The sequence below is a fragment of the Saimiri boliviensis genome, chromosome 9, assembly GCF_048565385.1.
Source record: "Saimiri boliviensis isolate mSaiBol1 chromosome 9, mSaiBol1.pri, whole genome shotgun sequence".
In the NCBI taxonomy this organism is placed as follows: Eukaryota; Metazoa; Chordata; class Mammalia; order Primates; family Cebidae; genus Saimiri; species Saimiri boliviensis.
This window is the reverse complement of record NC_133457.1, coordinates 113,525,485-113,551,350: the sequence shown is the minus strand read 5'-3', so window position 1 is coordinate 113,551,350 and position 25,866 is coordinate 113,525,485. Positions and strand designations below refer to the sequence as shown.

Genomic DNA, 25,866 nt, shown 5'->3' with positions numbered 1-25,866 from the left:
GCCTCCGCCTTCTGAGTAGCTGGGATTACAGGTATCTGCCACCACACCTGGCTAATTTTTGTATTTTTAGTAGAGATGGGGCTTCATCATGTTGGCCAGGCTGGTCTCGATCTCCTGACCCTGTGATCCGCCTGCCTCAGCCTCCCAAAGTGCTAGGATTATAGGCTTGAGCCACTGCGACTGACCCGATACTGCTATTTCTTCAACCAGAAAACATTTATTGATATTGAGTACCATTATAAGTCAGACAATATACCAGATTCTGGGGAGGCGGGATTGAATGAGTCACAGCTCTGACTTGAGAAACTTAGAGTGAGTCAGTCAATAAAAAAGAAAGAAAATGTGAAGAAAAAGTACAGCACAGGCCTGTGTGGAAGTCGAGGTGTATGGGACAGTGGGCTCTGGGAATGCCTCTCCTGACTGCCGGGCTTCTAATTAAGCTTTATAGCTTTTAAAATTATTATAGTTGTCCAGGCACGGTGGCTCACATCTGTAATCCCAGCACTTTGGGAGGCTGAAGTGGGTGAAGCATAAGATCAGGAGATCAAGACCATCCTGGCCAACATGCTGAAACCCTGTCTCTACTAAAAATACAAAAAATTAGCAAGGTATGGTGGCACACAACTGTAGTCCTAACTTCTCAGGAGGCTGAGGCAGGAGAATTGCTTGAATCAGGGAGGCAGAGGTTGCAGCGAGCCAAGATCATGCCACTGCACTCCAGCCTGGGTAACAGAGCGAGACTTCATCTCAAAAAAAAAAAAAAAAAAAAAATTATAGTCAAGCCAGGCACGATGGCTGATTCCTGTAACCATACCTTGGGAGACTGAGGCAGGTGGATCACTTGAGGCCAGGAGTTTGAGAACACCCTGGCCAACATAGTGAAACCCCGTCTCTACTGAAAATTAGCTGGATGTGGTGTCAGGCACCTGTAATCCCAGCTACTTGGGTGACTGAGGTACAAGAAACACTTGAACCCAGGAGACAGAGGCTGCAGTGAGCCAAAAATCATACCACTGCACTCTAGCCTCGGTGAAAGAGTGAGACTCTGCCTCTTAATATATAATTTTTCTTGCCCTTTAAAATTCATACCAAGCCCCTTTGCTAATCCTTATATTAAACTCCCTATTAATGATGTTGTGAATATTGCCCTCTTGTATTTTCAAAAATAAACCAGAATTAGAATTTTGTGACATTAAGAGTTGTTCATTCTGAAATACTATTACTAGCTAATATGTAGCCATCATTCATTCTTTTTCTTTTTCTTTCTTTTTTCTTTCTTTTTTTTTTTTTTTTTTTTTGAGATGGAGTCTCGCTCTTTTGCCCAGGCTAGAGTGCAGTGGCACAATCCCAGCTCACTGCAACCTCTGCCTCCCGATTACAGGCATCTGCCACCATGCCAGACCTATTTTAGAGAAAATTCCTTATCTTTTAGTGGAGGATTAGACCATAGACCAAAGATCAAGTTCTGGCTCCACAACTCTCTAGCAGTCTAGCTTTGTGCCTGAGCAAGTCACCTTGAACTTGAGTCAAGCAGGAATCACAGCACGCCTGCCTCCACAGGTGGCAAGGGAGAATACATGAGGTAAGATCTGGAAAGCCCTTTATAGAATACCTGGCACACAGTAAGCTTGCTGCTGAATCATCTCCATCAGCAAATTGTATTATCCATCATAAAACAGAAAAACCTTCACCCTATATCCCCCTCCAGCTACTGTCTAATTTCTTTGTTGCTTAGTAGCAAAAAAAAAAAAAAAAAAAAAAAAACCACACACTTCAGAAACAGCTGTCTAGACCCCTTGTCTGGATTCTTCACCTTACCTGCACCTATTCCCATCAAGCTATTCCACCGAGTCACTCAGTCAGGGCACTGAGGAGCACCCTCTAAATCCCGCAGTCAATTCTCAGCTCCCAACCTAGTACTGGAGCTTTGGGCAGCATCTGATCACTTCTTTTATTCTTGCTTCCCTGAGCCTCCGCTTCTCTTCTCACCGGCTGTTCTGCCTCACCTCCTGGACCTCCAGACTCTGGTGGCCAGGCCTCAGGGCACAGTCCACCTTTGAGGTCTTCTGTCTGCTCCATTCTCCAAGGCTCTGAGTAAGCTGACAACTCTCCAATTTATATTCCCAATCAACTGCCTCTTAGACATCTCCATTTAGATGCCTAATAGGCCTCTCACATTTAAAACACCTCCAAGACAGAATCCCCTTTCACTCTTCCTCAAAAAAAAAAAAAAAAACAAAAACAAAAACTACCCACTCCTCAAGCTCAGTATATGGCACAAATACTGCTCTGGCCAAAAATCTTGGAGTCTTGACAAGTCTTTCCCTTATGCCCCATATCCAACCCATCTCCAAATCTATCCAACATCTGGGCATTTTTACCATCTCCTCTCAACCACTGCTCCCAGCCTCATTCATTCTTTCAATAAGTATTCAAGTGCTTACTCTAGAGGGCAAAGCACCTGAGGCACTGGAGAGTTGGCAGTGAACAAAACATATGAAGTTTTACTCTCATGGAGCTTAAGTTCAGATAGGAGACGCAGTAAACAACTAATAAAGTGGAAATGAATGTATTTACAATGTCAAGTTGCAGTGAGTGCTATGAAGAAAAATAAAGCAAGGTTAAGGGGATGGACAGTAAGGGCACCAGTCAGCCATTCACAGCTCTGGGACAGAGAATTCCAGGGTGAGGGACTAGCAAATGCAAAGGCAGGAAGTAGGAATGTCGCCTCAGAAACTTAAAGAAGGACTGGTGGCCGGAGGAGGATAGGGGAGCAAGGCAGAGTGGCACAAAATGGTGTTGGCAAAGCAGGTGGGGCTCTGTTGGCCAGGTGACAAGTTTGGGGCTGCAATGGGAGGCCAAGAGTGGGCTTCCAGTAGGAGAGTGAGGGTGCCTAGTTTAAGATCATGACTGGCTAAGGGCGGTGGCTCTGCCAGGAGGTGGAGGTTTCGGTGACCTGAGATCGTGTCACTGCACTCCAGCCTGGGTGATAGAGTGAGACTCTGTCTCAAAAAAAGAAAAAGAAAAAAATACACATATAGGAATAGAGCATTGCAGTTGGAATACATGCCATAGTAAACTATGTGCGTGTCCAGGGAGATAGAGGAAGACAAGAGGTTCTGTATCCTTACCAATTCTGATATGTTTCTTAAGATGCCACTTATCATCTGTATGAGTTTGCTAGTGCTGTCATGACAAGATGCCATAGACTGGGTTGGGGGGGCTTAAACAAATTTCTCACAGCTCTGGAAACTAGAAGTCCAGGACAAGATGTCAGCAGGTTTTGTCACATTGTGAGGTACTGGGAATTAGGACTGCAATATATAAATTTGAGGGGGATACAGTTGAGCCCATAACACCATCTATGAACAGGTACCTCAGTCATCAGCCTCCCTAACAATATGATTCTGTGCTCTTTTGATCTTCATTTTTATTTAGTGCAGGCTTATAAATTAACCAGTAGTAATGCACAGTGACTCCCCCCCACCAGCCTAATTAGGATTATTAAATATTTAGATTGAACTCTTTTGAATAATAATTGTGTAGTCTGGCTTTTTGCCTATAATCCACCACTATCTTTCAGTTTTATGTTTGCAAGAGGAGACTTGATCCAGCAGAATTGAATAATCCAATTGGCTACTCTGCAGATGAAAATGACAAGTAATTTCCAAACAAGCAATTCAAGTATGCTTGCAGGTTTTTGCTGTTTCTTTTCAAATGCCGCGTGTAGTACTATTTAATATTTTTCTTGCAGTCAACTGGCTCTCTTGCTTACTTTTTTTTTTTTTTTTTCTGAGACAGAGTCTTGCCCTGTCACCCAGGCTGGAGTGCAGTGGCATGATCTTGGCTCACTGCAACCTCTGCCTCCCAGGTTCAAGCAATTCTCCTGCCTCAGCCTCCCGAGTAGCTGGTACTACAGACACCTGTCACCACACTCAGCTAATTTTTTGTATTTTTAGTAGATACTGGGTTTCACCTTGTTAGCCAGGATGGTCTTGATCTCCTGACCTCCCGATTTGCCCACCTGAGCCTCCCAAAGTGCTGCGATTACAGGCCTGAGCCACCGCGCCTGGCCACTTACATTTATTTTAAAAGGAAACTTTTACCATTATTATAAATGGGAAGTTAGTATATTACTTACCCTAAATAAGTTATTCTTAAACATACATGACTATAAAATGAAGTGTTCAATTACATACCACCTAAAGTGGTCTAATGTACCTCTACCAACTCTGTCCTTAAGTTGCTCAGACCAAAAACCTTTTAGCTATAGTTGACTCTTCTCTCTTACACCTCACAGACAACCTGATAGCAAATCTTGACAGCTCAAACCTCTAAAATGCCTAGAATTATGCTGTTCCACACCCTTTCCTGCTATCACCCTGGTCCAAGTGGTATTATCTTTTGCTAGAGTTACCGCAGCAGCCTCTTAGCTGCTTCTGCCCTTGCTCCCTTCACTCTCTTCCTCACACAGCAGTCTGAGGGATCCTATTAAAAACAAGTCAGATCATGTCACTCAGTAACAGTTGGCATCCTTAATCTGCTCTTGCTTGCTCATCTTCCTCACTTGATTTGAGCTAAATTGGCCTCCTTGCTGTCCTTTGACACCCTAAGCAAGCTTCTTTCTGTTTTAGACTTTGCACTTGCTATTCACTCTGTCTCAAAGACTTTCCCCTCAGCTATCCATAAATCATGCCCTCTCACCTTCTTCAGGTCTTCCGTTATGACACCTGATTGCACTCTTCCTTGATCCCTCCATTTAAAATTACAGTCCCTCCCCTATTACTCCCTGCTCCAGAACACCAGGATCTGTCATACTACATAATTTACATATTGATTTTTGTCCACTATATATCTCCAACTAGAATATAAGCTGCATGAGGGCAGGCATTTTTGTTTTATTCACTGCTTGTTCTTCAGTGCTTAGAAAAGTGTCTGATGTATAATAGGTGCTCAAATGTTTATTCCAATGGAATTAATGGCATGTATCCTACACTTGGGGAAATACATATACTGGCAACACCTCCCACAACCTGGGGTCCCTTCAGTGAGACTCTTCACAGTCACATGGTTAGTCCTATTTGTCTCTGAGAGTCTGGCCAATTGAGAACGCAGCATTTAAGGCAGAGAGCTTGAAACTCAACTGGATCCTGAGTTTTTTCTAGAGAAAATAGTGCATATGCTGAGGAAAATGGGGGAGGAAGGAGAGACAGGCAGGATTGGTTGGGAGAGCAACCCTAGGAGAGATTACTTGTTCCCCAAGCACAGGAAGAAAGTTCATCTCTCTCCCCTACCATACTCCCCTCCCTTGTCTGGCCCTAGTACCCAGGTTCTGTTCTGGAAGATGCCTAGAAATGGCTCAAGCCTCAGCCTGAACCCGGGACTGTGGCTTGAACCTATGAGATGTTTTCATGCATTGCTTTCAAGAGCTACTTGCCAGGCTTTGGGATTTTTGGAAACAAATTAGAGAACCAGCTACTCCCTTTTAGCTTTTTTGTAAGTTAAAAGGTAAACTATTGCTTAAATAACTGAAAAACAATAGAAAATTTTATCCTTCGTACCTTCAGTTGACTCTTAGTTGATTAAGAGGATACCATTTTTATTTGCCATATCCATGGCGACTATTCCTCCTAAAGGCTGTTTGAGAGTCATGCCAGCAAATAGTCATACTCTTAGTCACTTGTCTTGCAGGGTGCTTTTGTTAGCACTTGATATTGATGGTTTTCATCTCAAACTGGTTGACCCCACTTAATCGACATTTAGACATGTAAGCCCCTTACGAGATTTGTCCAAGGGGTGGCAGTGGGTTTCTAAGTTTGGTTATCTAGCCCTGGTCACTTCACCTGTCACAGAACCATGTGCTCTTTCCCTCTGGTTGTGCTGGTTGATACTGATAACTTTATAAGTGGCAAGTTAGAGGTGTGATAACTTTCCATGATTTTGCATGTCAGCATCTTTATTCCCAGGGAGTGATAATGAGCAGCTAGCTCTAGGCTTACAAGTTCCCCTGGAGTTGCTGGTATCTTGAATTTCTTTCCATTTATTTTAGGAGTAAAAGTCCCTCGCAATTTCCGACTGTTGGAAGAACTCGAAGAAGGCCAGAAAGGAGTAGGAGATGGCACAGTTAGCTGGGGTCTAGAAGATGACGAAGACATGACACTTACAAGATGGACAGGGATGATAATTGGGCCTCCAAGAGTAAGCGTCGAGCTACGGCTATAAATGTCAATGTCTTAAATTCACTGTGCCTCCTTTTAAAAAATATTAGCCTTATCACGGCAAAAAGCTCACCAATGGTATATTTTCTGAAATGTGGCTATTCTTTTTTGACCAGTTTCAGTTTATATATTTGAACCTCCTCTGATGCTGTTTAACCCCTCTAAATGGTAAGCAAAACCTGTTTAGACTCATAGTGTGAATTTATATGACAATGTAGACAGTGAGGTGTGAGGTCATTGTACCCTCAGATGTCATTCAGAACAATTTCTGGGCTAACCAAATAACTAGGTCTTAGGTACAGCCAGTGTTCCTCAAGCCGGTCTCCAAGTGAACTCTGGAAAGCCTTCCCACTTGTGGTTTTTATTTGCTGTCTCCCAGGTCTGCCGTGCACCTGTATCCTAATTCCTTGGGTCATTCAGCAAAGGTCCGTTGCCAGCCTGTCAGCTCCTGGTCTATTCCAGGCACTGCTAGACCCAGAGGCCTTTGCAAAGAAGACCAAGACAATGAGGATGGGGAAAAGTGACCTCTTTTAGAACTTCCTGATTTGTGAGAGTTCCCAGTCTTCATAATGCCAGCCAACTGTTTTCTGAGGACACACAGTAAACCCTCAACAAATGTCACTTAATTCTCACAAGACCCTATTGTTAGGTGCTGCTTTTGTGTAATTGCATTCCATTTTACAGATGAGGAGACAGACTCAGAGGAGTGAAGTCTCTTGACCAAAGTCACATAGCTGGTAACCCCAAAACCAGATCTGTCTGACTCCAGAGCTGTGCTTTTAACCACGGTGCCATGGTGTCTCCCTTTTGTTTACATTTTGAGTTTTCATTTGTTACCATTATAAAAGATACTAATCAAGTAGCAACTTGATGTAGGAGTCAAGAAATTGATTTCCATACTGTGACACACACTTCAGAGAAGCAGCAAGAGCTTCTGCCTGGATGTAGCAAGACCTGTCCTGTGTCTGTTGTGTTTAAGGATGATGACAACATTCATTCATTTGATTATGTGCAAGACTCTGCACTAGGACTGTGGGACTAGAAAGACATCTAGGGCGTGGCCCCGGCTGGAACAGGGACAAGTGACGTGTTCGTTAAGTGTTAGGACGCTAATGTTCACCTCAGATGGTCATCAACACTCATGGTGAATGATTGGCTTTGCCCTTTAATATTGCTTCTTGAGTCATTTTGTGACCCGATAGTTTTGTGGAGTTTTTAAAATATATACATTCAATCTGTTTTTACTCACTTCTTTATCCTTTTTTTCCTATGAAAACCAGAATTTTCTGTCTGTTAAATACTGGGGAAAACCCAGTCTAGAACTCCTGTTTCTCCATGGAGATCGTTTTCTTTGCTGTCTCTGAAGGTCCGTTATATGCTGACGTCTTCGCTGCATGTCTTCTCTTCCTAAGAATGGTTTGGGTTTCTTGAGGATGAGGACTGTGCTTCCCTCCTTACTTCCCCGAATACCTAGAAATGACTCCTAATGGGGTATTCAATAGATTTGTTAATCAACTTACTGATTTACAGGTTCTAAAATGTTGAGAATTGAACCAATATACCAATTGTGATACACTAATACCACTGAATTGTACACTTTCAAAAAAACACACAAAACAATGAACCAGTAAGTTCTGTTGAAAATATTTTATCCACCTAAAACAGCTTAGGCTACCCTGAGTTTTAGCTTATCTCTTTCCAAAAGAGGCTTTGGAAGTTGTAATGAGTAGCTATGGTATGCCAGGTGTTTTCCTTATATTTGTTTTTAGTAACAGCTTTATTGGGATAGAATTCACCCTTTTAAATGTACCATTCAGTGGTCTTATCATATTCAGAGTTGGGCAACCATCACTAATTTCAGAACATTTTCATCACCTTAAAAAGAATCCCCTGGGCTGAGCACTGTGGCTCACACCTGGAATCCCAGCACTTTCAGAGGCTGAGGTGGGTGGATCAGGAGTTCAAGACCAGCCTGGCCATTATGGTGAAACCTCATCTCTACTAAAAGTACAAAAATTAGCTAGGCATGGTGGCGGGTGCCTGTAGTCCCAACTACTTGGGAGGCTGAGGCAGGAGAATTGCTTGAACCTCGTAGGCAGAGGTTGCAGTGAGCCAAGATCGTGCCACTGCACTCCAGCCTGGGCGACAGAGCAAGACTCTGTCTTATAAAAAAAAAAAAAACTCGTTGGTAGTCACTCCCCATTCTCCCTCCCTCATCCCCCACTTCCCATCTTTGACAGTCAATCTACTTTCTAGCTCAATGAATTTGCCTTTTCTGAACATTTATTATGAATGGAATACTACAGTATGTGGCCTTTTGTGACTGACTTCCTTTACTCAGCGTAATTTTTTCAAGGTTCAAGAGTAATGTAGCATCTATCAATACTTTATTCTTTTTATGGCTGAATAATATTCCATTGTGCAGATATACCATATTTTGTTTATCCATTTGTTAGTTGATGAACATTTGGGTTGTTTCTACCTTTTGACTATTATAAATAATGCTTGCTAGGAACATTTATTTAGAGGTTTGTATGTGAATATATATGTTTGTGTGTGTGTGTGTATGTGTGACGGAGTCAGGCTGGAGTGCAGTGGTGTGATCTTGGCTCACTGCAACCTCCATCTCCCGGGTTCAAGCAATTCTCCTGCCTCAGCCTCCCCAGTAGCTGGGACTATAGGCGCATGCCACTATGCACAGCTAATTTTTGTGTTTTTAGTAGAGACAGGGTTTCACCATGTTGGCCCAGATGGTCTCAATCTGTTGACTTTGAGATCTACCTGCCTCGGCCTCCCAAAGTGCTGGGATTACAGGCATGAGCCACCATGCCTGGCCATATTTTCTTTTTTTTTTTTTTTAGCTGTACCTGCTGGAATGGGATGGGCATAGTTTTTTGTTTTTGGCTACCTAATTTGTCTTCCTTTGAAGATGGACATAGGTTTTTTGTTTATTTGTTTGTTTGTTTGTTTGGTGACTCACTCTGTTGTTGCCCAAGCTGGAATGAAGTGGCGTGATCTCGGCTTACTGCAACCGCCACCTCCCAGGTTGAAGCAATTCTCTGCCTTAGTCTCCTGAGTAGCTGGGATTACAGGCACCCACCACCACGTCCAGCTAATTTTTGTATTTTTAGTAGAGACGGGGGTTTTACCATCTTGGCCAGGCTGGTCTTGAACTCCTGACCTCATAATCCACCCACCTTGGCTTCCTCAAGTACTGGGATTAAAGACATGAGCCACTGTGCCTGGACAGACATACATATTTTCAGTTCTCCTGGGTGTATACCTAGGAGTGGAATTGCTGGATCATATGGTAACTATGTTGAACATTTTGAGGAAATGCCAAACTGTTTCCTAAAGTGACTGCACCATTTTACATTTCTGCTAGCAATGCATGAGAATTCCTGTTTCTCCACATTCTCACCAACACTTGTTAACTATCTTTTTTTTCCATTCTTTCCTTGTTACTATCTTTTGACCTCTGTAGTTTTTATTATCCTGGTTCCCCAAGGTTAAAAAGTAAGTCATAAAAGGAACTATCTGCTTGTAGATGCTTCCTGTGACCAATCTTTTATGATTAGCATATGAGCTGTATGCTGTATAACTGGAATATCCACAGTTATTAAAGCATCTAAATAGAGCACTTGAGTAACTCATCTCCATATTATTTTTTTTATTATTATTTTACTCAAAAATTTCCATCAAAATTTCAAAGGTTTGTATCTATGATCCAGGAATTCTTCTAGGAACTTGCTTTCCAGTTTCCCTGGAATGTATAGCCCAGAGGCAGTGAACAAAATTATTTCCTGCAGCAGAATGTTGGAAACAACGTTATTGTCTTTGAGTACACCATATTGTGTCCTGTTTAGCTGTTGAACAATGAGACAGATGTATGTGTGCTGGAATGGAATGATCTCCATGATATTGTGAAAAAGTAAATTACAAAGCAGTAGACAGAGTATGCTGCCAGTTGGAGTGGGGGGCAGTGGGCAGAGGAAGAGGTCATCCATACACTTGTGCTGTGTGCTTAGAATACCTTTGGAGGAACAGGAAAGAAGCCGCTCACAGTGGTTGCCTTCTTCAGAAGGGAGCTGGCTGCTTTAGGGCTGGAGTGGAAAGGAAACTTACTTTTTACCATATACCCTTCTGTACCCTGTTTGAATAGTGCCCCCCCCAACCTTTTTTTTTTTTTTTTTAGAAAAGCAAATCCTCCAAGCCTAAAAACAAAGCTCTGACCCAACTACTCCTTGTACAATTCTGGCAAATGTCTGGCCGTCCACAGCATTAGACATGGAGTATTTCTGCTTTGACCACAGAAGTACTAACAATAGTCAAGTTATATAGAGCAGGGTTTCTCAGCCTTGGCATATTGGGCTTCCCTTATTCTTTGTCATGGGGGTGCTGGGCCTGTGCATTGGAGGCTGTTTCGCAGCATCCCTGGCCTCTACTCACTAGATGCCAGCAGTACCCCCTGCCTCCATTGCAACAACCATGAATGTGTCCAGGCAATGCTTGATCCTCCCTTCCCCTTCCCAGCAGAGGGCCAAACATTGCCCTGGTTGAGAAGCACTGTTGTGCCTCTGGGGTTCTCCAAAATAGTGTTTTTTCTTTTTCGAGGTAGAATCTTGCTCTGTTGCCCAGGCTGGAGTACAGTGGCCTAAACTGGGCTCACTGCAACCTCCACCTCCCAGATTCAAGCCATTCTCCTGCCTCAGCCTTCTGAGTAGCTGGGATTACAGATGTGTGCTACCACACCCAGCTAATTTTTTGTATTTTTAGTAGAGATGAGGTTTCACCATGTTGGCCAGACTGGTCTCAAACTCCTGACCTCAGGTGATCTGCCCACCTTAGCCTCTCAAAGTGCTGAGATTATAGGCATGATGAGCTACTGTGCCAGGCCAAAATAGTGTTTTATGTATGGGTTAGAGCCTGGATGTGCATTTATACGCTTACTTACCCTGAGTACTGGTACCCATGCTTCAGAGGAACCGAACATAATTACAGGGATGTATGAAGTAAAAGGCAAGTGATTCTTTCTCTGATTCATTGTGCTAACCATCGAATGAAAACTGTTAAGTTGGTGTGTGGTGTGTTTCTACTCACTTTTTCTGTGGGTATGCAAATGTAAATATATTTTAAGAAAAATGGGATATTCCTATGCATAATGTTTTACAACTTAATTTTTTTCACTTAATAGATGGTGGACATCTTTCTATATGAGTGCATATTGACCTCTTTTTTTTAAAGCTTTTAGTTATATTGACTGATTAATGAATATATTCTTGTAAAAATTTTCAATGACAGAAGGCCAGGCGTGGTGACTCATGCCTGTAATCTCAGCCCTTTGGGAGACCAAGACAGGTGAATCACTTGAGGTCAGGAGTTCGAGAACAGCCTGGCCATCATGGTGAAACCCCGTCTCTACTAAAAATACAAAAATTAGCCGAGTGTGGTGGCGCGCTCCTGTAGTCCCAGCTACTCGGGAGGCTAAGGAGGGAGAATTACCTGAATCTTGGAGACAGAGGTTTCAGTGGACTGAGATCATACCACTGCACTCCAGCCTGGGTGACAGTCTCAAAAAAAAATTTTTTTTTCCAACAATACAGAGTATGTAGAATAAGAAGTTAACTTAGTGCCACTTTAACTGTTTGTGTCAGTCAGGAAAAGAGAAATCATACCAGGTAATTTTTTTCCCAGCTTTATTGAGGTATAATTGATAAACAAAAACTCTATATATCTAAGGTATACAATGTGATGATTTGATCTACATATACATTGTGTAATGATTACCACACCCAAATTAATCAATGCATCCGTAACCACACATAGCTACCTCGTGTGTCTGTCTGTGGTAAGGAAACTTAAGATCCGCTCTTTTACCAGATTTCAAGTAAACAATCCAGTAGTATTAACTGTAGTCACCATGCTTTACATTAGATTCCCAGAACTTACTCATAACTGAAAGTTGTGCCCTCTGAGCCGTGTCTCCCCTTACACGCCAGTCCCTATCCACCACTGTTCTGTTCCCTGCTTCTGTGAGTTCTACTTTTAGATTCCACATGTAAGTGAGATCATACAGTTTTTGTCTTTCTGTGTCTGGCTTATTTCACTTAGCATAATGTCATTCAGGCTCATCCATGTTGTCATAACTGGCAAGATTTATTTTTTATTTTTATTTGTTTGTTGTTTTTAAGACGGAGTCTTGCGGTGTCACCTGGGCTGGAGGGCAGTGGTGCCATCTCAGCTCACTGCAACCTCCGCCTCCCAGTTTCAAGCAATTCTCTGACTGGCAGGATTTCTTACTTATGGCTGAATAATATTTCATTGTGTGATGTATGCCATATTTTCTCTAGGATACTTACGTTTCAATATGTTGGACGTTGTGAATAATCGTGCAATGAGCACAGAAGTGCGCATTTCTCTTTGAGATACTGATTTAATTTCCTTTGGATCTATATCCAATACTAGGCAACAGAGATAATTTAAAATAAGAAGTTGATCAAATAGACATTGGACTGAAAAATCACAAAAGGCACACTGTGGGAAAACAGAGATACTGCTGCGGGAGCAGTAAGCGGCCCTGGGTGTTGGGAGGCTGGGACAGGCAGCTCAGGCTGTCGGAACGTAGCACTTGGGAGAGAGGTGCCCTCTGCTGCTGCTGGCACCCATGGGGCAGAGAGCAAGGCTGGTTGGGGGAATGCGAAAGACACTGAAGCTCAGAACCAGCTCTTGCTGCCAAGGTGAGGGGCTCATACTGGGGAGTACCTCAAGGAACAGCAAGCAAATGTGAAGGAGCAAATGCCTCCTTCACCTTTTTATTAGAATCGTGTGGTTAATTTGACCATTCAGTTTGAGTGCCACCCAAATATTCTACAACTAGAGAAGTGAAAATGTAATATTGCCTAGAGATGAGCCCTGTGCTCACTCAGAGGATACCAGGAGTGTTGAGAAGAGGGGTAGTCTCTGTACAAAGGGTGAATGTGTCTCCCCGCTGTGCAGAGAGGTGCCTGTTTGTGTTGGTTAGGAAGCTCCAAGCCCGCTTCTCTCTGCTCTGCTTTGGATGCTGGGACTGCGACTCTGCACGCTACACCTTTCCTTTGTCAGCTGGCTTCCTCTTAAGGTTCCACCGGTCAGGGACACAAGAGAGAGCCTGAAAGGCATGGGGAAGGGAAAGGGGATTTGCTGCGTCCTGTTTGCCTGTTTGTTCTGTCTATACCACCCTGGCATCAGCAGTGGGTTTCAGCCTCCAGCTCTTTGGGGACGTTCACAAAACCAGCCTCATTACCTCCCCCCAGTTCCCCTCCTTGGAGGTTCTAGCAGCAGCCAGGCAGGACCCCCTCCTCAGAGATCCGAGGTCAACTCTGCAGACCTCTCCTCAGCCTCCAAGCCTGGTGACAAACTCCAGCTTAGCCCTTCGTTCCCCGCCCTTGAGAGTTTGCATCCTGCTTCATTTCATGATCACTTCCGTGTTAGCTTAGATTCCCTTTTCACATTCTCAGTCCACTGATGCCTGTTTAACCAATATCTTATATTAAATTCTGTTATAAAATCTAGTGTAAAGTCTTTTTTCCTGACTTATCCCTAACTGCCATATCCCCACTCTTCTCCCCAGCAGTAGCTGTGGTCTGCATTCTAACATAGCATGTACCCACATTGTACATTAAACATAATTTGTATGTAACTACATAAGATTTGAACTGAGTAGCAGGTGACTGGGTGACCTAATGTTTCCTTTTTGTATGTTTAGATTTTGTAATTTTCTTTGCCTGTTTTTGTAATTAATACCTTATACCTTTTTTCACCTCCCTTACTTTTTTGCGTGTGTGTAGTGACACAATCACAGCTCACTGCAGCCTTGACTTCCTGGGCTCAAGTAATCCTGCCTCAGCCTCCCAAGTAGCCAAGACCACAGGTGCACCACCGCACCTGGCTAATTGTTTTTACTTTTTATAGAGATGAGGTCTCGCTTTGTTGCCCAGACTGGTCTCGAACTCCTGGGCTCACATAGTCCTCCTGTCTTGGCCTCTCAAAGTGCTGAATCTATAGGCGGGAGCCACCGTGCCTAGCCTAGATCACACATCTTTAAAACAAATTTTTTTTTCTAACGTACAGGCTTATAGAAAAGTTGCAAAGGTAGTACAGGAAATTCCCCATGTACCACACCCACCACCGCTTTCCCTGTCACTAGCATCTTACGTTAGTATGGTACATTTGTCACAACCAATAAACCAATATTGATAAAGTTATTATTAACTTAAATCCATACTTTATTCAGGTGTTCTTAGTTTTCACTTACGTCTGTTTTTTGTTCCAGAATCCCCCCAGGATACCATGTTACACTTAGTCATCATATCTCTGGCTCCTTGTGGCAATGACATTTCTCAGGTTTTTCTTGTTTTTGATGCCCTTGGCTGTTTTGAGTAGTACTGGTCAGGTCTTTTGTAGAATGGCTGTCTATTGGAATTTGTGGTTGTTTTTTTTTTGTTTTTGTTTTTTTTATGATTAGACTGGGGTTATCTCATATGTATACATGTGGCCCTGGAAAAGTTTGTAATCTCTAGGCTCTGGGCCTGCTGTGCTTAATGGACAAAATAGTTTGTGTGCACACAAATACATCCAGAATTGGAAGAAAGTGTATGTCTGCTTTTATAGGTTCTACATATGCTGCAGTGCACTGTCTGTACCTGGTGCTGTGTTCTGCAGTCCTTCCCAGTGTCAGTGTGCCTGAGGAGCGTCCGCTGGCCTTTGAGACGGATACAAAGTCTCCGGATTATATGAATATGCCATGTTCAGATAGTCCCTTCCAAATAGATGTTTAGATTGTAGTTATTTTTGTTATTGCAGACAATGCTTCACATTTTGTGCACGAGTATGTGTCTCCCCGAAGGAAATTGCTAGAAGGGGGCCTGCTGGTCTGAGCATGCCCATTTCACATGTTGATGAGCACTGCCAAATGGCCCCACAAAGCATGAGCCATATCAACAAAGTGGAAAGTGTTTGTTTCATGATCAAATAATGAATCTCAAGAGCAATATTCCTCACAGACACAGAATGTTCCAGCAATGCTCCTTCAGGCACATTTCCTTTGCTGAAACCTTTTTAGCAGGTCCCTGGAGCACTCATGAACAAAATAAAAGGGGAAAAAAACCCAGAAACTCTGTTTTCTATTAAGTCTAGCATGGGGCTCGTTTTTTGTTGTTTTTTTTTTTGAGACGGAGTTTTGCCCTCATTACCCAGGCTGGAGTGCCATGGCGCGATCTCGGCTCACCGCAACCTCCGCCTCCTGGGCTCAGGCAATTCTCCTGCCTCAGTCTCCTAAGTAGCTGGGATTACAGGCACGCGCCACCACGCCCAGCTAGTTTTTTGTATTTTTAGTAGAGACGGGGTTTCACCATGTTGACCAGGATGGTTTCGATCTCTCGACCTCGTGATCCACCCGCCTTAGCCTCCCAAAATGCTGGGATTACAGGCTTGAGCCACCGCGCCCAGCCCGGGGCTCATTTTTTGAGATGAAGTCTCACTCTGTCACCCCAGGCTGGAGTGCAGTGGCACAATCTTGGCTCACTGTAACTTCCACCTTCCAGGTTCAAGCAATTCTCCTGTCTCAGCCTTCCCTGATAGCTGGGACTACAGGCGCATGCTTCCACGCCCAGCTAATTTTTGTATTTGAGTAGAGACAGGGTTTTACCATGTTGGCCAGGCATATCTCGAACTCCTGACCTCAGGTTATCCACCTGCCTCAGCCTCCCAAAGTGCTGGGATTACAGGCGTGAGCCACTACGTGTGGTCTTAGCTAGGGGCTTTTAAATGACCCTTCAGGTGTGTGTGATCACTTGACTTGAGGCTTTTTTTTTTACAGTGTTCCAGTGAAATTACCAGATGAACATCAGTGGTGAGAAATTCGATAGTTCTTTTTTCTTCTTCTTCTTTTAAGAAATTAGTCATGCCATGGATGTCTTTAAATGTCAACAGTAATGTTAAGACTTAATCTATGTAATAATCAGAATCCTCTTACTAAGCTGCCTACCTACTTAGCCATTTTGACATTTTTTTTTTTTTTTTAATTTTTGTTTGAGACAGAGTCTTGCTCTGTTGCCCAGGCTGGAGTTCAGTGGTGCAATCTCGGCTCACTGCAACCTCTGCCTGCCGGGTTCAAGCAGTTCTGCCTCAGCCTCCTGAGTAGCTGGGATTACAGGCATGTGCCACCACACTAGCTAATTTTTGTATTTTTAGTAGAGACAGTGTTTCACAATGTTGGTCAAGCTGGTCTTGAGCTCTTGACCTCCAGTGATCCACCTGCCTTGGCCTCCCAAAGTGCTGGAATTAAGGCATGAGCCACCACGCCTGTCCTGACACTATTATTAATAGATAGAATGATCAGTGAAATCTCATCAGCACTGATAAGCTGTAAAACATGCCAGCAAATGACTTAGTGCATCCCAGCCTCCAAAATATGTCACCAAAGATTTTGAGACTAAGTTTGGTAATTACCATGAGTCCATGCCCCTCAGAAGAGACTTTTTAATGTAGGAAATTTCATCCTTGAACTGTGTGGCAAAACCAGGGAGCAGGATTTTGCTCCATTTGGGATCCATCAGTCAACAGATACTTATTGAGTATGTAGTTGATGGAGACTATGATAGGTTCTGCGGCTGGATCTCTTACCACATTTTCCATAAATCTGTGTGTGAGTCATGCCCTTATTTGCTTCCTACTTGTACTGTTTTCCTTTTTTTTTTTTCTTTAAGGAAACGCCTTAATTGCAATGAGGTGTTCATTTTATAATATAAAAATGTGAAGAGAAACATTCAATAAACATTTGAGTATTAATTCAGTTGAGGGTCCCTGTCAAGGCCCCCACCCTCTTTTTTCTGTGTTTAATGAGGGGGTCCGATGCATGACCGAGCCTCAGTTGGGAGGGGCTGAGGGGATCGGGAGGACTTCCGATGGGGAGCAGCTGGTATGAGAGCTCCACGGTGGAGAGAACTTGGCAAGGCTGAAGAGGAGTGGCGGGCAGGGGAAGGAGAAGAGCGAAAGGAGAGGAGGTGAGGCTGCCCCGGTCAGTCTGGAAACTTCAGCTTCCTCTTCAGGTCACTAGGAGCCATCAGAGGGTTAAGCCAACAGAGACAGCTTCCTGTTTTTAAGAGGTCAGTCTGGCTGCTGTGCTGGAAGCAAGAGAGAGAGAGTCTTGGGGGAGTTCCGAAGAGGAAAGTGGTGGCGGAAAGTGGAGTGATACCGGGTATCTTACAGAGGTAGAAGCAGTGGGACCTTCTGACCATTGTGAGGTGGTGGAGGGTAAGGGAAAAGGGAATTGCATGCCTGCTAGGTTTTTGCTTTAGCTAACGGGGTAAATGCTGATGTCACTTACTGAGGAAGAAGAGGGCAGGTTGAGGGTAGGTGGAAATCCACAGTTTTGGTTTGGTTATAGTTTGGGATCCCTGTGGACAAGAAGTTTCTGTGGGTATATTATGAATGCCTTCTCAATTAAGCAAGGGTTTAAATCACATCCTCTGATTTATTCTCCCCAAAGACCACTAGATGCCGCTGTTTACACAGGTGCAATTACTTGTGCAGCACAAGACTCCTTTACTGAGGAGAGGGCACTGATGCCTGAGAGGAACAGATGTATCAGTTCTACAGTCAGTGATACATGGGGTTTCACAAGCTCTACCTTTTTGAAGTGACTTCACATGGGACAGAAAGCTAGGGACACTAGGTGGTGTTTGAGCTGGGTCTTCAGGGTAGCAAGGCATTTCAGGTGGGGCAGGGTGCTCCAAGCAGAAGGAACAGCCGGGCAAGAGAGCACATCTCACTGCTCATAGGGTAGACGGTACAGTGAAGAGGTTATTGGCATAGGGGTTTGGAATTTTTCAGTGTTTCTCAACAAACGCACAGGTAGACTTTTAAGAAGGACTGTCCCCTATGCCACCTCACCCACTGAATGCCAGTAATCTCTCAGGTCAGACTACCAAAAAAAATAAAAATAAAAAAAAATACTGCAGGGAGGGATGGAACACCCCAGTGGAAATCCCTTACACAATGCCTAACCCCAGAGTGATGGAGAAGGGGGAGGCAGCTCTGGGTCTGCACCCCTCCCTCATCTTGTCTTAATTTTGAGGTTCTCTAAAGCAGTGGCCTGTTTTGTGCTTTGCACATAGTGGTATTTGATTGGCTGATGATCCTGGTGAGTGGACATTTAGCATGGCTTCCTAGAATAGAGAATGTCTCTTACCATTCCCCAGAGAAGGACTGCAAGGTAGAGAAATTAACGTAGAAACGGGTCCCTCTGATTATTAGACTTAATACTAACTTAAAACTTTATTGGTACTTGCTTAAATGTTCCATCTTCTTTTTATTCCCCCAAGGCCTGGAAGTCATATAAACTAGTATAGAACTACTCACCTACCACAGAACAAGTAGACTCCATGCCGGAAGGAGATGTATCAGTTCTACAGTCAGTGATACATGGGGTTTCACAAGCTCTACCTTTTTGAATTCTTTGTAATTGCGTGACATCTCTGTACCCTTTTTTTCCAGACAATTTATGAAAACCGAATATACAGCCTTAAAATAGAATGTGGACCTAAATACCCAGAAGCACCCCCCTTTGTAAGATTTGTAACAAAAATTAATATGAATGGAGTTAATAGTTCTAATGGAGTGGTAAGTTGTTTTTTCTGCCCCCACTTGTTCCTTGGGGTTGACATTGCTTTGTCCTTAACATCAGGAGCTTTTGGACTGGGCCGGGTTCCATGTGTTCTTTGGTTATTTGATGATAAACTATCACTGTGCATAGGAGCCCAGATTTGGGGTGGGTCCTGTTTCCCAGTTATATCTGACGATCACTCATACAGCACTTACCCTGGGCTAGCTCTGTGCTGGTCGCTTTGAGATATGAGCTCTTTAAGTCATCACGTCACCCTGTGAGGTAGAGATGAGGAAACTGAGGCACACGTGAAAGGTCTTGCCCCGGGCAAGACCTTTACCCTCTGGGCCTAATTTTTTTTTTTTCCTTTGATGGCCTTGCTTTTTTATTTTTACTCTCATAAATGGAAAACCTGTCTCAGTTGTCATAAGTGGGCAATAACGGCACAGTCGATCTTACAAGACCAGAGCAGTGTTAATACCACTTTACTCCGTGTGTTGTTTGCCAAAGGCTTTGAGCCTTTGAGACCTGCTCTCCTGTTCAAAGGGGAGAGCAGGTGTTGAAGGGGTCTTCCACATGTTAACATCAGCCAGGCCTTCGTCCTTGAGATACTCTGAAGACTGGAAAATTGAAAAGAGATGAGCCTCGTTACAGTGTGTTTGGTGTTTAATCCTGAATCTGAGTTCCACCTGAAGTCCTGAGCCCAGAGCTCAACCCATGCTTTGGGGAACTTATTTTGGGAAATGCTGCCCTAACCTGAGAGACGCTGGCTCTGTGGCAAGCCCTTGTCACTAGAGTGCAGGTCCCGGCCACCCTTTGCCTTTGCTCTCCGTACTGTCCTATGTGCACATTTGTCCCCCCTGACCTGGGTGCAGTGAAGAGGACAGGCCCTGAGCCTGACAGCAGCCAGCCCAGCAGTGGCCATTGTTGTGGAGCCAGGTAGGGCTGGGTTGATTCTCACGAAGCACGAGTACCACTGTTTCCTTATCCCAGATAGTAAGCGTTCTGGGCGCAAAAGGGAAAGGCAGGCTGACTAGAGGGAGGGACCCATGCAGGTAGGTATTCTGCATGCCAGGTGTTATGACTAGCAGCAGGTTCAGCCTGAACCTTAGCTTAACCCCGGCATATAGCTATTTTGTTTGAGTGTCTGAGAGTAATTTGCTTTTGTTTGCCCTGTTGTAGGTGGACCCAAGAGCCATATCAGTGCTAGCAAAGTGGCAGAACTCATATAGCATCAAAGTTGTCCTGCAAGAGCTTCGGCGCCTAATGATGTCTAAAGAAAATATGAAACTCCCTCAGCCGCCTGAAGGACAGTGTTACAGCAATTAATCAAAAAGAAAAACCACAGGCCCTTCCCTTCCCCCCCATTCGATTTAAGCAGTCTTCATTTTCCACAGTAGTAAATTTTCTAGATACGTCTTGTAGACCTCAAAGTACTGGAAAGGAAGCTCCCATTCAAAGGAAATTTATCTTAAGATACTGTAAATGATACTAACTTTTTGTCCATTTGAAATATATAAGTTGTGCTATAACAAATCATCCTGTCAAGTGTAACCACTGTCCACGTAGTTGAACTTCTGGGATCAAGAAAGTCTATTTAAATTGATTCCCATCACAACTGGTGGGGTACATCTAACTCAACTGTGAAAAGACACATCACACAGTCACCTTGCTGCTGATTACACGGCCTGGGGTCTCTGCCTTCTCCCCTTACCCTCCTGCCTCCCACCCTCCCTGCAACAACAGCCCTCTAGCCTGGAGGGCTCGTTAGAGTAGATGTGAAGGTTTCAGGTCGCAGCCTGTGGGACTACTGCTGGGTGTGTGGGGTGCTTTGCCTGCACCCCTGGTTTCTTTAAGTCTTAAATGATGCCCCTTCCAAGCCATCATCCTGTCCCCACCCTCCTCTACTCCTGCCCTTGGCCGAAGCATAGATTGTAACCCCTCCGCTCCCCTCTGAGATTGGCCTTCGGTGAGGAATTCAGGGCTTTCCCCACATCTTCTCTCCCCTACCTTTATCGAGGGGTGCTGCTTTTTCTTCCCTCCTCCTGAAGTTCCTTTTTGCACCACCACCACCCAACACCTTCCATGACACTTCCTTGCTTTGGCCAGAAGCCATGAGGTAAGGTTGGAAAGAGTCTCTGACCTCCCTTGTTTAGTTTCAGAACCATACTTTTTCACTCGCCACCAGCCTGGGAAATGAATATTGGGTCCTCAGCCCTGCCACCCTCTGCTGTCATCAGCTGATGCATTGTTTTTAGCTCAGGTTTTGATAAGGTGAAAAGCATAGTCACCAGGGTTACTCAGACTTGCCAGCTCTCAGAGTCCTTGGTGGTTGAACTCGGAGAAAGACCACATGAAGACACTTGTAAGCACACATGATCCCTCTGAATTGTTTTACTTTACTGTAATTGCTTTTGCTTTTAAAAATTGAAGAAGTTTTAAACAGGGCTTTCATTTGGCCATCCTTGCAATCCATGGGGGTCTAGTTTGGAATCTGACAACTGGAACAAAAAGAACCCTGAATCCGGTGCATGCCTTGGTTTTGGTGCTGCTGCTTCTCAAGATCCTCAGCAGGGATTAAGAAAGAACCCGGTGTGCACAGCAGATCCCCGAAATTGGCGGGCTTGACCTCCTGGCAAATTGCTGCGTCTTTCCACTTTCTGTTCAGGACCACTAAACGCTGAAATGTGGATGCATACTGAAATAAAAACAATTCATTGTGTACTAAAGTTTTTTTTTTTTTTTTTTTTTTAATTTAGTATTTGTGTAAAACCACCTTTTGAAGCAGCAACTATCAAGTCTGAAAAGCAATTGATGTTTCCATTGATCTTTTTCCGGGGGAAAACCTTAGTTCTGAGGATTTAACATCCTGTAAGTGAAGTTTAACCTAACAGTATTCCATAAGCAGCCTTTTTATTGTCAGACCATTGCCTGATTTTAATATAATAAAAAAAAAGTGTGCATTAATATTTAAAAGGCTGTGCTCTTCTTCCTCTTGGCATATTAGGGACAGAATTTAATGTTTTAGATGCTTTGGGATTCAAGTTGACATCCTAAAGCAGGGGTTGTCTGCAAACTTTTTCTAAAAGGGCCCAAATTAGTAAATACATAGGGTTTGCAGCCCAAGAGGCAAAATCTCAGGACATTATGTAAGTGCTTATATATGCTGAGAGAAAACAGATTTCCCCAGATTTTTAGCTGGTGAAATTCAAACTAGAGTTGAGTTTATTTGTAATGTTACTGGCTCACTAATGTGAGGACTGGGGTTCTTTTAGTCGATAACAGTTTGTTTAATTGGAATTCATTAGTATTCCCTGTCATCAAGTTTCTTGCAAATGTTCAACTGTAAAAATCATTCTTCATGCGAGAAGCCATACAGAATCAGGTGGGGGGCTAGATTTGGCCCACAGATCACAGTTTGCCAACCCCTGCCCTAAAGACGGTAGGTTTTTGTTGTTTGTTTTGAGACAGAGTTTCCCTCTTGTCGCCCAGGCTGGAGTGCAGTGGTGCAATCTCGGCTCACTGCAATCTCCGCCTGTGAGTTCAAGCAATTCCCCTGCCTTAGCCTCCCGAGTAGCTGCAATTACAGGCGCACTCCACCACATCCAGCTAATTTTGTGTATTTTAGTAGAGATGAGGGTTTCACTGTGTTGGCCAGGCTGGTCTCCAACCCCTGACCACAGGTACTCCACCCACCTTGGCCTCCCACAGTGCTGGGATTACAGGCATGAGCCACCGTGCCTGACCCAAGATGGTAGTTTTAAAAAGGGCTCTTCCTTTGGTTTAAGTAGCTTCAGAGGTCTTGGGCTATCAAATGTCCATTAGAAGCACTTTATTGGCTTGACTTAGTAGTCTTTTCAGAGAAAAAATAATCATAGGATTGTCACATGTATTTCTGATGTTTGAAACAAGAATTTCTATCTGATGATTAACGATTTGTCTACCATCTACTGCATAAGCAGTGGGAACATGTCTCATTTTTACCCAGAGCTTGAACTTCCTGCTGTGGTCCCAGCTACACACAAGTGCCACCTTGGTGGCAGGAGCAGGCCAGTCCCTCTGGCTGTTGAAGCCAGCTCAGGTGTCAGAAGAGCCGGCTGTAAGGAAAGGGCCGGGTTCTTCCCAATAGGCCGTGCTCCAGAAAGCCTTGCCCAGATTTCTGCCAATGGTCTTTGGAGTCCTCTGGAGTGGACTGCTGCCCTTCGGTTCTGAAAGTCCATGCAGGCCAGGGGCAGCTGTGTGTTCTTCATCCTCAGTCAGCTCTCCCAAGGGAGAAGGACAGGAGAGGTTTCAAAATCATTGCAGGGTCAGACATGGTGGCCTATGCCTGTAATCCTAACACCTTACGAGTCCGAAGCAGCAGACTCACTTGAGCCCAGGAGTTTCGAGGCCAGTCTGAGCAACACAGGAAAACCCCTGACTCCAAAAAAAACGAGCCAGCATAGTAGTGCGTGCCTGTAGCCCCTGCTGCTTAGGAGGCTGAGGTGGGAGGATCACTTGAATCTGGAAGGTCGAGGCTGCAGTGAGCCATGATGGTGCCACTGCATCCAGTCTGGGTTACAGAGGGAAACCCTGTCTCTAAAAAATAAAATTTCAGAATGCTGCTGGAGAATCCCAGAACAAATTCGTGGTTAAATCCAAAAGGTGGCGTCTTCTGTGCTGAGTGACCCCGAGAGGAAAACAAATCCTGCCTGAAATCCTTGGGTGTGCACTTTTTACCTTATTAGCAGGTTGGCTGGACCTGGCATAAGGCCTGTGAAACTTTAACACTCCAAATCTTCTGAGACAGCTGTTTGGATCTGTGATCTTGTGGGCACTGTGTCCCACGTTTGTGTCATTTGCTCTTGGTGGTGAGTTAACAGATGGTCTGAAGTTTATGGACAGAGTTTAGGCTTATATTGAGGGCACACAGGAAGTGCTTATGGGAGGTTCAGATGTTGCCTTTTTTTTTTTTTTTTTTTTTTTTTTTGACATGGAGTCTTGCTCTGTCACCCAGGTTGGAGTGCAGTGGCATGATCTTGGCTCACTGTAACCTCCGCCTCCCAGGATCAAGAGATTTTCCTGCCTCAGCCTCCTGAGTAGCTGCGACCTATAGGCACGAGCCACCACACCAAATTAATTTTTTGTATTTTTAGTAGAGACGGGGTTTCTCCATGTTGGCCAGGCTGGTCTTGAACTCCTGACCTCAGGTGATCTGTCCGCCTCGGCCTCCCTAAGTGCCGTGAGCCACCACGCCCAACCAGATGTTACCACTTTTGCCAGGTGGCTTCTCTGGGTCACACCTCCAGTCCCGAGCCCATGCCAGGTTTAGGCACCAGAGGGGATGTGTCCACTGGTAATTTTTACTGTGTGGAAGCTTGGAGTGTGGGGAGTCATCTGTCGCTACCTGGCGAAGCTAGGGGAGACAGCGGGTGTAGAAAGCATCCTTCTGGTTGACCCACAGCAGCAAGCCAACCGTGGGGCTCCGCTCCCCTGGATCTCTGATGGACTGTGGTCTTGGTGAGGGGCGAGGGCCAGTTCCTTGGGCTGCTTCTCCACTGGAAAGTTCTCGAGCCCTTTGGGTGAGAGCGCTGTTGGCTGCACCGCACCTTTAGTCGTGGTGTGGCATAATGATGTGGATGGTGTCACGTAAACGGAGCAGCCCTCGCCTCTGCGCCCCTTTCCACCCAGCCTGTGGATCCCTGCTTGGTCTCTTGCACGTCCCCTCAGGAGGACCTTGGGAAGCCTGGGGACAGTCACATTTCCTCTCTTGGCCTGCCCCTGCTTGATGTCACTCCCACATCAAGGAGCCCCATGACAACGTTCAAGATACAGCACTAGGAATTTATTTAGTCGGCACAGGAGGAAATTCCTTTAAGAAGAGGCAGCTTAGGCCAGATGCAGTGGCTCCTGCCTGTAATCCCAGCACTTTGGGAGGCCAAGGCGGGTGGATCACCTAAGATTGGGAGTTCAAGACCAGCTTGACCAACATGGAGAAACCCTGTCTCTATTAAAAATACAAAAAAAAAAAAAAAAAAAGACGGCTGGGCGCAGTGGCTCACGCCTGTAGTCCTAGCACTTTGGGAGGCCGAGGTGGGTGGATCACCTGAGGTCAGGAGTTCAAGACCAGCCTGGCCAACATGGTGAAACCCCATCTTAAAAAAAAAACAAACAAAACAAAAAAAAAAACAAAAAAACTAACCAGGTGTGATGGTGCATGCCTGTAATCCCAGCTACTCGGGAGGCTGAGGTGGGAGAATCACTTGAACCCAGGAACATGCTACTGCACTTCGGCCTGGGCAACAAGAGCAAAACTCCATCTCAAAAAAAAGGCAGCTTACGAAAGCTTCATTCTTTCCAGTTTGCAAGAAAACTAGCTGCTGGGGTGGGTGGATTGTACAGAGCTCTGAGCTCCAGATGATAACAGATCAACCTCAAAGATGTCCTTGTGAGACCTGCGCAAGGTCACCTGCTAGATGCAGTCAGCTGTCACACATGGGCCAAGGTGACCTTGGGAGAGGGGAGACCTCAGGCTAGAGCTGCCTCATTGCTGCTCATTGCCCTGTCACCATGAGAATGAGGCATGGGCCACATCTTTGGGGTTCTGACATGTGTCTGATGTCACGCAGGTGGGTGGGGACAGGTGAGTTTGAAGGTGTTACTAAGTACTGGGCACATGAGCTGAGTGAATGCCAGATCTTTCTTATTTTCCAAGGAAGCTATGAATGCAGATTTTTATGTGAAATCTCCCCACATTTATGTTTCAATTGACAGAGTTGGCCAGGGGCAGTGGCTCCTGCCTGTAATGTTATCATTTTGGGAGGCCGAGGCTGGCAGGTCCATTGAGCCAATGAGTTCGAGACCAGACGGCAATATGGTGGAACCCTGTCTCTAAAAACAATTTTAAAAATTTGCCAGGCATGGTGGCGAATACCTGTAGTTCCAGCTACTCAGGAGGCCGAGGTGGGAGGATCACCTGAGTCCAGGAGGTTGAGGCTGCAGTGAGTCATGATAACGCCACTGCAC

The 25,866-nt window shown here is 44.7% G+C and overlaps 1 protein-coding gene across 3 annotated transcripts in view; it reads left to right on the top strand.

Moving 5' to 3' along the window:
- UBE2V1 (ubiquitin conjugating enzyme E2 V1) overlaps window positions 1-21,837 on the top strand; it is a 33,068-nt gene extending 11,231 nt beyond the window's left edge. For 2 of the 3 annotated variants that reach the window (XM_010343114.3, XM_039479767.2), the window contains exons 2-4: window positions 6,050-6,198; window positions 18,753-18,878; window positions 20,044-21,837. In XM_010343114.3, the coding sequence (XP_010341416.1) occupies window positions 6,050-6,198; window positions 18,753-18,878; window positions 20,044-20,190 (422 nt within the window). In that variant the 3' untranslated portion in view covers window positions 20,191-21,837. Of the gene's footprint in view, window positions 1-6,049; window positions 6,199-6,334; window positions 6,387-18,752; window positions 18,879-20,043 lie in introns of those variants that run through there. The other variant, XM_039479768.2, reaches the window with a different exon arrangement.
- Window positions 21,838-25,866: the final 4,029 nt, after the last annotated feature.